Genomic DNA, 12,889 nt, shown 5'->3' with positions numbered 1-12,889 from the left:
AAGCCAAAACGCTTTTCCATTCATCCAATTCAAACAGCGGAGAGGGCACATATGGACAAACAACAGACTGGTCGTCAATAAAAGTAGGACTTTTGGGGTTAATAGAGTCTTTTACTAAAGATCAAAAACATTTGATGACATCATCATGACAAAGGAGCCCGTCCGTGGGCCAGGTGACCAGCTCTCTTTTTTTTTTCTCTTCTCCTCCATACACTAAAAACACGCTGTCGGAACTGAAATCGCTCCAGCGGGTTCTTTCAAATTAAAAGTCAACAGTCACGTGACGTTTCCGAGGAAACAAGAAGTTGCGGTCGCCAGTGGTAGCGAGAATGCTTGGACCTCTCACACATGTTTAAAAATAATAATCAGAATTGGCACATTTTGCCCCGTCCTCATGGGCCTCCGGACGGCGCCGTTTGGCCGCCGGTCAATCACATGCTGCTGTCCTGCAAGAGCGGCTCGATGTCCTCAATGTCGCTGGTGGGCGCGGCCAGGGGGCCGGCGTCCTGAGCGGGCGCGGCGACCGCGGCGCCGAGCTTCCTGTCCGAGCACGTCTTGACGGCGGCCGGCGGCCGCTCCTTGATGAAGGCGGCCACGATCAGCGCCAAGACCACGGCGCAGGCGCCAAACAGGAAGGGGGGGCCGGGGACGCTCGACTTCTGCGGATGCACCAAAACGTTTGCGTTTCTTCTTCATTTGCTCGGGCGGCCGGGATTGGGTGTTGCGATGGCAATTCAGCCTCTATGTGGTGCCGCGTCAATGTCGTCGAGCCAGGGACTTCACAATCAGGCGTGCTGGCCAATTTCTTGAGCCAATCACGTTTCAATTTTGACGTCAGCATTTTTCCATCCTCTGATTGGTTGGGGTGTATGTCAGTGCTTGTGTGTGTCTGGGCATGTATGTGTGTTTCGTGTCTCGTCCGTCCATCTGTGTGTGCGTGTGTGTGTCTACCTAAACGTGTGTGTACCACGATGTGTTGCGTGTCATCTGAGTGTGCACGTGTACCTCAAAGTCTAGCATGTCTTGTCTGTGTTTGTATGCGTATTGTTGCGCATCTTATCACTGTGTGCGCACGTGTGTTGTGTATGCGTGTACCTTCATGGGTTGCGTGTCCCGTCCTTCTGGAGTCTGTACATCGCTGAGCTCCACGTTGAAGAGGAAGAAGATGAATCCGTACAGTGCGGGGCCCAAACCGTTACACAGGCCCCGGATGCCTGTGACCATGCCCTGGACCACGCCTGCGCGCATACACACGCAAAGAGTTACAAACAGATACCGAGACACGAACCAACCCCCCCATCCCACAAAAAAAAATAAAAATAAAAAATAAATAAATAAATAAAAAATTAAAAAAAAAGAATACACCCCCCCGCCCCCGCCTATGAGACCTTGCTGGTCCGGGGCGGCGCTGTGCGAAACCAATGCCGAGATGGCCGGGAAGGTGATGGAGGACATGGCGGCCACCGTGCCCGCCGCCCACATCATCCTGCAAGGCGAACGAGCGGCACCGTTACCACGGTTACCACAGCACAACATCACTTTGGTCGTGACCGCCGCGCAATGCAATATACTTGCTGCTTCTAGCAGATGAGCGCGCCAGCCCCGCCCCGCCCCGCCCCGCGGACGACTCACCAGGGCTCGGAGCCGAAGGCGTACCAGGCCAGCTGCAGGAGCTGGAAGGTCAGACCCAGGAGGACCGTCTTCTTGCTGCCCAGCGTACGCATCAGCAAGCTCAGGAGAAGCGTCTTTAACACACACACACACACACACACACACACACACACACACACGCACCGGGTGTGTGCACACTCAATAACAAAAGCACAAGCACGCTTACAGTGCCATGGAAAAGTATCAAAGTCAAATCAAATTTATTTCCAGAGATGGCGGGCACCCATTTTGGGGACAGAGGATGAGAAGTTTTTTTAAAGTAATTTGTCCCTAATCGGGTCAAGTACCGACTGCCGTGTTGTAATCCGGGTTAAGGTATATATGGGGCGTACGAAAAAAGGTGGGTAACAATTTTGTTTGGTTAACTAACTGCGAACATTTTGGACATATCCCTTATCCCTTTGCATGTACGTCCTTGTCTCCAGAGCGTAGGGTAATCAAACGAAGCCCCTTGAACTTCTTCACATTTTGTGACGCAACTATCAGAAACTTGAACGTATTTTGCAGTGATTTGAAAGTGCGAAAAGCAACACAGAGTTGCACGTAATTGCCAAGTGGAACAAAAAAGATGCGGCGGGGACCAGGCCAGACTGCAAACTTGGTGTTTTTCGGCATCAAAAACGGCTCCATTTTTTTTTTTAAACAAACAACAAAAAATACGCAGCTCACCAACTCTGTTTTAAAGGCAAGTATACAGTACATACGCGTAAAGCCGTGTATTTGTATTTTTTTTCCAGGGGCAAAAAAATTGTACGCTCCTATAGGCCAGCCCGCTTCAGATTTTCGCCTCCGATCGCAAACTTCAACAGCAAAAATATATGCATATTACCAGAGCTGGGCACTTGACCCTTTTTTTGCTGGTCCGGCCGCGACCCCCCCCCACCACCCTTATTCATAAACATTGTCCCCCCCCCCCCCCCAAAAAAAAAGTGTCCATGATTGACACCGCCGCGGGAGGGATGCTAACGGCAGAGGCTTTTTAAGGATCATTAGCTGGCTAATCTACTATTCGAACCCGCTGTGGACACGCTTCAAAATACGCCACGTGTACTTTACTACTTACCCAACTGCGTGTGCTTACTTGCATTGCGAGCACCGGGGTTGGTTTTGTCGTATTGTATAATTATTTGGGTCCAACAGACGGCCAGAAGTCGCATTCAACAAGTTATTTATTTTCCATACTTCCCTTCGTTCACGGCCTTCAAAATAAAAGCTGGCCAGCAAACCACCTAACACAGCAGGTTTGCTATGGCGTATTTCCGGAAGTAGAGAAGACGCCAGAGAAGTGCATGAACTCCACCTTGATGTGCCAGCGTCATCCTTGAGTCAGTGCTGCGCGCAGCTTGAATATACTCATGGACACAAGTTTTGAAACAGTTGCATTCCAAGTCGGCGGGGCGTCGCTTCAAAAAGACAGCGACAACAATGGATTTCGTGCCTGCTACAACCATAAAAGGACCGAGATGAGATAGAGGCCTGTCGCCAACAGCACAATGCGTCGGTCACGTGAATCAATGCGGCAGTTGTCGCTCGCGCCGACGCGGGAGTGGAAAGAAGCCTCAAAAGAAGCCTTTCGCCGAGTAGGCTGAGATGAAATTTGGCCGCCTCGCGACCACGTCAAACGCATGAGGGCCGATTAGTGGGCCGGACTAAAATCCACTCCCGGCCATGCTTAGTCCAGACATTTTTAAAAATTAGTCAACCCTCCCGCGACGACCGAAACGTCGCCCCCGCCCCAAAAATGCCGGCATCGGGCTGGTCCGGCCCAGGGACGGACCGCCCAGCTTTGCTGATTACTAATCGTTTTTGTATGATGATTTCGTAATCGTGAATTGAATTTCGAAGCATATTGCACAGCCCTAGCGGACACACTTAGATTCACGCACACACCTGCACAATGATGGACAGGACGCCCACCATGGCGATGAAGGCGGCAATGGCGGCGGGGGAAAAGTCAATGACCTGAAACACAACAAGGTGCGTACCCGTTAGCCGCGTAGTGGCGGTGTTTGTGTAGCGCGTGCATCTGGCGTCGTCCGACCTGTCTGAGGTAGAGGAAGAAGCTGGAGTACTGCCCGGCCTCCGGCAGGTACGACAGGAAAACTGTGACGCAGATGAGCATGACGGTGGAGTCTTTGCCCACGCGGCGCAGCGACTGCACAAAGGACAACATCGGCCGTCAAAGGAAGGCGAGGGTGCCGCCAAAGCGCCCCCCCCCCCCCCCCCGACTCACGGCAAAGGGGTCCGCCTGCTCCCAGGTGAGCGGGAAGCCCCAAGTGGTCAGCCGCATCTTGTCGGGCAGCGACTCGGGCACCAGCAGGAAGACGAAGGCGATGTCGGCCAGCGAGATGAGCGTGGCCACCAGCACCACCAGGCTGTCGCCGTAGCGCGCCGACAGGTAGGCCCCGATGGCGGGGCTCGTCACCAGGCTGGCGGCGAACGTCGCCGACACCTGAGTGAGAGGGTGCACGCGCGTGAGGGCGGCGGGAGGGCGGCGCCCGGGCGGCAGCCTTACCAGGCCGTACGCCGTGCTCCTCCGCCGCTCGTCCGTGATGTCGGCCACGTAGGCGAAGATGACGGAGAAGGTGACGGCGAAGATTCCCGACACGGCGATCAGGGCAAAGTACCACCTGGGCACAGGTGAGCACAGCGCATCACACGCCACGCTGCCGATGCGCCTCGCCACAGCGACAGGTACGGCATGACGTGCGTGTGCGCGATGACGTCTGGAGGACACGTACAGTATAGTGTATGTGCGTGATGCCTTTGTGCTCGAAGCTGGCGTGTTTGCGTGACGTTTAAGACGACGTGCTGCGTGATGACATTCGGTGGCTACTTAAAAAAATTAAAAGAAGTAGTCTCCACACCCCTGTACCAATGCCATGTTTTTGTGGTCGGAAAATCCAAAATGTGAACGGGTTAAATCTTTTAGCTCTAACCTGTGAAACTCAAATGAAATTCTTTGGTCCTTTTCTTGGTGAGGTGATGTGAGATGATGTGGTTGCACAAGTGTGCACACCCTTTTCGAACTAGCCACGTGGCTGTGCTCACAACGAAATCCCATTTCAACTTCTGTGAAAGGGAAATCAGCACACACTAAGATCACAGGACAACCTGAGCGATGTAATGGTTCAGCCCATGAAATGGATGCTTGACCGGCCGGCCACCGCCGCCATTATAATAATAACTATAAGGAGACGATGATGATGATCACGTGACGCGCGCGCTCCACATGACGACATTAAAGTGACGGAACCAGCGAACCCTTCTTTGCTCCTTTGAGCGCAGCTATGGGTAAAAATTCCGAGAACACGTTTGTTTTTGGGCTCTCGCTGAGGCTCGGGCGCTCACATGACACTCACATGGCGCTCACGTGACATTCACGTGACGGTCAAGTGAGCTTCAGCGGGCTCAGCTCGCCCGACCGGCACACTCACCAGGGGCTGATCCTCATGAAGGGGATGGGCGCGCACGTGAAGAACACCGTCATCAGGAGGAAAAACTTCCTGCCCCAGATGTCAGACAGGGCGCCGATCACGGGAGCCGACAGGAACGACAGGAAGCCCTAAGATAGGCGCGCGCGCGCGCGCACACACACACACACACAAATGCCATATGAACACATGCACCAACAAGTCAACAAAAACACATGCGCACAAAACAAGCGCATGTGCGCGCGTGCACACACGCAAAAAAACACAGTTACTTTATTCATCCGCAAGGGATATTGCCCAACTAACTTACGCCATCTAACTGAACTAACACGCGTTGGTTTGTACGCACGCAAACACACGAGTTAATGTGAGCACACCGGCCGACGACTCACCTTGACGCCTTGCACGAGTCCGTTCATGAGGAACGTGTGCTGCGGGAACGTTTCGTGAAGAACCTGAAAGGACAGCGACAACGTCTAGTTCGCATCGTAGCCCGGCCGAGCCGAGCCGAGCCGAGCTAACGCCGCCGCGAGTGGGCGTGTCTCTCACAGTCAGCATGGGCGTGGTCAACAGCCCCCAAGCGAAGAATTCCAGGAAGATGACGATGACGGCGTGCGCCACCCTGGCTCGGCCTCGCGTGTGCTGCCACCATACAACAAAAAGGATCATAAATCCCGTCACTTCCTGCCTCATTGTAAACTACTTCCTGTTTATATCCTCATCTCACCCCTTTGCCATTGCATTACGGCCGTGCCTTGCACTACCAGTGAGATATTTCAAAGAGGTTTAGACCATTTTTTTCCTTTGACTTAAAGTGGAAGTCAACCCAAACATTTTTTTCAAGAATACGTTCTCTGCAGGCCCACTAGTTGAAACAAAGCATTCTGATTAATATCGCATTTGTGGAATATGAGTTAAGCACCAAAATCTAGCCGTCTCAGGGGGCGGCCATTTTGTCACTCTTATTACATTAACACATTAAGACTTATTCCACGAACAAAATATTTATCAGAATGCCTTGTTTCAACTAGTGGGGCTGCATAAGTATATTTGGGTTGACTTCCCCTTTAAGAGCAAAAATTCAAGATACAAGCGGTCAATGAGCAGTGAACTCAACGTGACATGCTTCTAAAACAAATAGAATTACACGTTAGAGTTCAAACAACCACACAAGTTGGCCTGCTGCTAGCTTCATGCCGACGCACAGAATCAAACGGCATAAACAGGCAAGCCAAAAGCGTTGATAGTTGCAGTGTGAGGAGCCTTTGTGGAATTTCTAAACACCAACAATGCAGCAGCGCACATACATTGGGCCAGGCCTAACCACACAAAGCAACAAGTTGCAGAGATGGGAACTCCAGGTCAGTTTGTCTTTAGCCACAGGTGCTTCTGCTCAGGGAGCTCGTTTACCAGACGGTTGAGTAGAAGCACCTGTGGCTAAAGCCAAAAAATGGCCACTTTAATGCCGACCTAAAAAGCGCGAATAAACACGGGATTGGGCCAAAAAGAAACCTGAATAGGCGGGGGTTTGGGCTCAAACGCTGAGCTGCGAAATGACAGGCTTCACGACGACAATCACATTTGCAGCTAGCTTCTCCTCGCGCAACTTTGCAGTGACGTCAGTGACGGCGGATAAACGCAGGACGTGATTAGTTTACACCCAAATGTGTCAAAGATGCTCGCAGCTCGTCGCGTGACCCGACGAAGTTAGCACAACCTAAAGAGAAAAACTTCCAGCGGCGACTTCTTGTATTTTCCTGTAATCTGCTTAATTAGCCGCCATTGTTGCTGGCGCCCGACGGTGCTACCGTTAGCCGTTAGCCGCCGACACTAAGCTAGAAGCTTTACCGAGCTCCGGACCAGCATGATGTCGACGTCGATGTGGTCGGCCTCGTCGGCAGCGGCCTTGCCCGCGATCATCTCACATGTTGGAGCATCGCCGCCTCGGGGTGTCCGCGTCTCTTGCAGCGTGTCGGCTCGTCCCAAGTTTGGCGTGCCGCTACGTTAACCCGACTGACGGGATGGAACGTCACCTTTCGACACTCGGGCGTCCCGGAAGTGCGGTGCCAGTTGCCCCGCGAGACTTGGCTCGAGCTAATCACGAGTTGAGGCTTTTAGTGCCGAGGCAGAGTGACGACAAGCTTTCCTTATGTGACTTAACAATTCGACTTGACGTTGAGTGCTCTCTTCCGCCAGCCAGCCAGCCAGATGTTGGCCCGTGGTGTCATCACGAGCAACTAAACGAACGCACATTCCAACGCTGCCGTGTTTCACGATCAAACTGTTCACAGATCAGCCCCACGCAATGCAGGCCATTTGAGCATTTATTCCATATCCTGATATCAGACATTGTTGTATTACACCAGTTCGATCTTTTTCAGAACTAGGTAGACATTAAGCCACACTAGTTATGCACTTTGTTGTTGTTGACTAGTTGCACAGAAACTCTTGACTAGTCACTCATTTTCAACAACATGTTAACTAGTCAAACGTGGACTATTCTCACATCTTAACTAGTGACATATGATTCCCTACACTAATTAACTAGTGAAATCTGAAATAACCTCTAGTTAACTAGTGTCGGATATAATAATGACTAGTTAACTAGTGAAAGCCCCTCGAAGCCTTGATATTTAAATCTCAACAATGTTACTGCCCCAAATATCCATACGTTTGCACTAGTGTGACATTTTAACTTAACTAGTTCAACTAGTCAGGTCCAAAATGTTCAATTGTAGAACTAGTGGATACCAACCTGCCATGCTCTCTAGTCATACAAGAACTAATGAGAAGGCGGGGCAGACACCAGTCAGACTTCAGATTTTGTCATTATTCCACCCACTTTGTTGACAGATTTTTTACACTAGTAAGCTATCTGGTAAGCTCATTTTAGAGTTGACTAGTTAACAGGGCGTTTTTGACCTTACATGTGAGCTAACTAGTTATCTTGTTATCTTAAATGACTGAAAAATAAAGTCAATGAAAAGCATGGACCAGAAGACTAACAAGGAAAATAATCGAACGTAATCATTTTTTAGCTTTTTTTTTTTTTTTTTTAACTCTTGACATGCAGGTGAGGGGGCAAGGCGGCTCCGACTCGCGCAGCAGATTTGATTTGCCCACAGGGGTCTAGGCAGGGGCAAGATGGGGCCCGGCCCCCTTAAATAAATGTTGTGCCCCCCTAACATATTATATTTAACATTTGTATTACCTCATGCCTCTCCCCTCTGCGTGACTTCTTACTGTCTTGCTAGCACCCTCAAATATTGAATACATCAAATTGTTTCTCGACTCCGCTCCATATCCCCTTCTCACTCTGCTCAGAGTATTGGCCTGCTGCCGGCTCGCTGTGAGGGATAGCTGTCTAGTCTGCAGCCAGCTGAGACCCAACTTCCAATCCAATTCCAAACTTTTTGTTGTTTAGTGTACCCGCATCCAAGTGAGTGGATTTGTCAGTTAGACATGGAAAAGGTGCTGCAGCACTATGCCCCCTCAAGATTTGTGGTTCCCACATGCATGCATACATGTCTAGACCCGCGGCCAATCGTTCCCTTTCATCCTCATCAGACAGTAGATAGGGATTTGTTGTGTGTTTTTTTTTAATATTGCAATACATAATACTATATAATATTCTTCCACGGTGACCAGGGGGTCCGGAATGAGTGAATAGACTAGTGAACGCGAGTTTTGCACGTCTTCCTAGGACTCGCCAATACCGTCGCAAGATGGCGACCGAGAGATCGTCTTCGATGGTGCCATCAGGTTCAGCCATCATAGAAGAAGAACAGAGCGGAAGTTAGCCTTGCTTCAAAATCAAGGCGACGAAGCGAATTCGACGAACATGATGAAAAATGTAGTCAGGGAGCGGCTGAACGAGGCCGCCGACGAAATCTGCGGCCTGTTTGAAAGCAGCCTGGCGTCGTACGAGGAGCAACTTTGTCGCGCGAGAGAGGAGAACGAAAGACAACGACGCCAACTGGAAGATGCCGTCCGGGCTCACCCGATGCTGTGGCGTCTGCCAGGTGTGTTGGACTTGAAAGCTTTTCCTTTTTGTTTACCGCGGCGAGCGGGTGGGTGGGCAGTTGTGACGCGGGTCGCGGGTTTTTGTCGGTGGGTGGGGGGGTGGAGCATATGCTTTGAGAAATGACCCGAAATATTTCAGGTCATGTGTGAAGGATGCCTAAAGGCCGTCTACGACCAGGGTATCCTTCCGGACGAAAACTCCGTCCTTGCTTAGTCCGCCCTTTTTTTTAAATGCGTTCTCGTCCTCCGTCCGACCGTCCACAAAATGGGCGTCCGTCCGTGCAATATGCAGATAGCCGAGACATGCAATGAGGTTCTTATGGAATTGGGAGCTTTTATCTGACTTTGACCAATCAGATGCACACTTGAATGCGCATCGCCATTCAATAGGTGAACAGCAACTAGTCTACCTAGTCTACTAGTCCAACGAAATAACTTTAAAAAGATAAACATTGAAGTTATTGCAAATTAACTAAGAATACATTCAGCCTGATCATTTTGCCACATGCAAAAATGTATTCCTTCCATTAGATAACAGAATTATGATTGGTAGTGGCCTACCAACAAGGTGGCTTGTGGCATCATCTCTCTGCTACTATAGGGCCCCTTGCCCCGCGTCACCACGTCCGCCATTTAGGGAGCTACAGTGAATGAGCGTACGTTAAATGCCGTGTATTTGTCGATTCAAAAACATCTCCATACGCAAGAAATTGGCGAGGCTTTGCTGTGTTTGCCTTGTGAACCGTCCACTTAAGCTAAAGGGATCCCTCTGTCTTCCGCCAAGCAGGAAACCTACAAAAACTCAGTCCGTTGTTAAGTTTTCTTCCTTTGCGATTGTGGGTGGCATTGCTGCACCCCCTAACACGGCAACGGTTCACCATGTTTAGATATTTTGGCCGTCTAAATCAAGCGAGAAACACAGCGAGTTTGTTTTGCGTGGAAGAACAGTAGTCACGTCGACTCCAGTGCGCTCCCAACATGGCGGCTACCCAGGTAGCAACGTCAGTCATGACGCGCCGTGCGCGGGCCCGATTCATTTGTGCCGCTCGTGTCCCGCAGGCATCCAGCAGATGATCGGTCGCCCGCGAGAACTTGACCCTCCGGCGCAGGGGTGGGGGGCCGTTCTTGAGCGGCAGCGCCCTCAGCCCCCCGGCCAGCGAGGAAAAGAGGATCAACCGCCTCCCGTCATCATCCCCGTCAAGCAGGAAGAGGAGGAGGCCCACGTCAGCAAGTCGCCGCCGAGCGCGGCGCCCGTCGTCGCCGAGAGCCAAGACGGCCGAGAGCGAGCGGCCGAGATGTCGCGGCTCGGTCCCCGCGGCGCCGGTGCGGCGGCGCCGCGTAGCCGAGCCGCGGGAGAACCTCGGCGGAGCGACGCGGACCGGCCGGGAGAGGGCAAACGCTCGGGGAAGGAGATGGCACGCGGAAGACGTCGCGTGGCCGTTAAACCTTTTAGCTGCCCAGTTTGCGCAAAAAGATTTCTCCGAAAGGATTACGTGATCACGCACATGTGGACGCACACGGGAGAAAAGCGCTGCACTTGCTCGGTTTGCGCTAAAAGTTTCACCTGTCGGCACAATTTGACCATCCACATGAGAACGCACACGGGAGAAAAGCCCTACGCTTGTCGGGTGTGCGGCGCCAACTTCCGCCACAGGGTGTCTTTGATCGCGCACACGGGGACGCACACGGGGGAAAAACCTTTCACCTGCTCGGTTTGCGGCCAAAAGTATTCATACAAGTTCACGTTGACGGAGCACATGCGGACGCACACGGGAGAGAAACCCTACAGTTGTGCCGAGTGCGGCCAGAGATTCTCTCGAAAAGAGCACTGGAGCAGCCACAGGAGGGCGCACACCAACGAGAAACCCTTCAGCTGCTCCGTTTGCCGCAAAAGCTTTGTCAAAAAGTCCAACCTGGAATTACACATGAGGACGCACACGGGCGACAAACGCTTCAGTTGCCCGGAGTGTGGCAAAAAATGCACTCAAAAGTCGCAGATGACGTCACACATGAGAACGCACACCGGAGAGAAGCCTTTCGCCTGTTCCATTTGTGGCGACAAGTTTACTCACAAGGTGACTTTGATCACGCACACGGCCAGACACACGGGAGAAAAACCTTTCGCGTGCGCGCTATGCAACCAAAGCTTTTCTTCCAAGTATTATTTGAATGTACACATACGGACACACGACGACAAGTAAACGCTTCCCTCCACTCAAAATTGGGAAAGCGAAAGGTCAACCCCCAAAGTTTCTTTACAATCTTATGTTCTCTGCGCCTCCGCTAGTCCAAACGCAGCATTCAGATTGATGTTGCTGGGTTTACGTGTCAGTGCGTGTATTTCCGGCGAGTTGCGCGCCACACGTACAGACTTATGCGACACACGTATATACCGTATGTGGCTGTTTCTTCCGAAGAGACAGAAAATACTGTGAAAACGTCGCAAAGGAATCATTGTATTGAAGTTGGACTCGCTACGGTGAGGATGCTGCGCTCTCAAGCACTTCCTGTACTACAAGGACCAAGATTCCTTGCGGTTGAGCACGCGCTGAGTGTCCCGTGCATTCGGTCAAGATGGTCTGATTGCCGGCGTAGACAGTACATCGTCGCTGTCCTGCGAAAATCACTTCATCTCCAATTTTGGAAACTTTTTTGCTTACGGAAGAGGTTGATTTAAAGACAATTAGCTGGCTAACTTACAATTCAAACCCGCTGTGGACACACTTCAAACGCGCCACTTACTCACGTACTTGCCCAGCTGCGTGTACTAACTTCCATGGGGTTGATTTTTGTCGTATTGTATAATTATTTGGGTCCAACAGACGACAAGTCTGCAAGCATTCAACAAGTTACTTATTTTCCACACTTCCCGGCCTTCAAAATAAAAGCATGCCACCAAACGACAACGCGACGGTTTTGCTACGGCGTATTTCCAGAAGTAGGAAAGCGCATGATGTGCCATACTTGAGTGCTGCGCGCAGCTTGAATATACTTCCGGACACAAGTCGTTTTGAAAGGAGCCTCTCACCGAGTAGGCTGAGATGAAATTTGGCCGCCTCGTGAGCACGTCACACGCATGAGGGCCGATTAGTGGGCCGGACTAAAATCCACTTCTGGCCATGCTTCGTCCAGCCGTGTTTTAAAATGTGTCTTACAGCCCGTACTGGTAAAAGGTTGATACATCAGCTTGGTCTAAACTAAGAATAGTGTGTCAGCGCGATGAAAAGTTTGAATATTAAACTTGGCATCTGCAGTGGTTTATTTTCTCTGACCTTTCTTCGGCGCATGTCATAACATTGAGTGTAAAGTGGCGCCAGCCTGGACGTAACAAGTAATGGGCTACTTTCTTATCCTTTTCATAGGCTGTGTCCAAAATGAATAGGTGGGGGGACGGCAAATTAAAGTGGCTTTGAAAGAGAGACAACAGAAACTACAAATGAATGTATTGTATGTTGTTTTTTTGACATTGTTGCTATTGCAAAATATTTTGTCAGTAGATTTGTAACCGGTGTTGCCAATGTTTTGGATGAAAATTCAGGCATCCGGGTACAGTATATAATTGGACAGTATAATTGACACGTTTATTGCAATAAAGTCAAGCTTAATGAGAGGCCGGTGGAAACTGTTAGTTGAAATATAACCACAATTGCATTGAAGTGGGGACGTTCTGTCAAATGAAAATAAAAACAATACAATCGTTTGCAAATCTTGTCCAAGCCTTATTTAATCGATTACACTACAAAGACAAGCTGTTTAATGTT

General features: G+C 50.6%; 2 protein-coding genes across 6 annotated transcripts; one reads left to right on the top strand and one right to left on the bottom strand.

Moving 5' to 3' along the window:
* Positions 1–90: 90 nt before the first annotated feature.
* On the bottom strand, positions 91–7,320 carry slc71a2b (solute carrier family 71 member 2b). 4 transcript variants are annotated; one of them, XM_086031939.1, is made up of 12 exons: positions 6,954–7,320; positions 5,655–5,747; positions 5,498–5,560; positions 5,109–5,236; positions 4,187–4,301; positions 3,905–4,123; positions 3,713–3,826; positions 3,562–3,633; positions 1,633–1,745; positions 1,389–1,486; positions 1,096–1,238; positions 91–659 (listed from the first exon to the last, which is right to left on the bottom strand). In XM_086031939.1, exons 1-12 carry the CDS (start codon positions 7,023–7,025, stop codon positions 432–434), a joined length of 1,458 nt encoding a protein of 485 aa, XP_085888065.1. In that variant the 5' UTR covers positions 7,026–7,320; the 3' UTR covers positions 91–431. The 4 variants fall into 4 exon arrangements, with proteins under 4 accessions (XP_085888065.1, XP_085888066.1, XP_085888068.1 ...); XM_086031940.1 differs by lacking the exon at positions 6,954–7,320 and adding an exon at positions 6,618–6,803; XM_086031942.1 differs by lacking the exon at positions 6,954–7,320 and adding an exon at positions 6,413–6,553.
* LOC147146744 (uncharacterized) lies at positions 6,653–12,834 on the top strand. Of its 2 annotated transcripts, XM_086031952.1 has the most exons (3): positions 6,653–9,127; positions 10,188–11,203; positions 12,491–12,834. In XM_086031952.1, the coding sequence occupies exons 1-3, from the start codon at positions 8,947–8,949 to the stop codon at positions 12,539–12,541; spliced, it is 1,248 nt and encodes a 415-aa protein (XP_085888078.1). In that variant the 5' UTR covers positions 6,653–8,946; the 3' UTR covers positions 12,542–12,834. The 2 variants fall into 2 exon arrangements, with proteins under 2 accessions (XP_085888078.1, XP_085888077.1); XM_086031951.1 differs by having other exon boundaries at positions 6,655–9,127; positions 10,188–12,834.
* The last annotated feature ends 55 nt before the right edge of the window (positions 12,835–12,889 follow it).

Source organism: Filicampus tigris, chromosome 5 (assembly GCF_054856515.1).
Source record: "Filicampus tigris isolate MCC_2025a chromosome 5, RoL_Ftig_1.0, whole genome shotgun sequence".
Taxonomy (NCBI): domain Eukaryota; kingdom Metazoa; phylum Chordata; class Actinopteri; order Syngnathiformes; family Syngnathidae; genus Filicampus; species Filicampus tigris.
The sequence above is the reverse complement of the archived record's forward strand: the minus strand, read 5'-3'. Positions and strand labels throughout refer to the sequence as shown.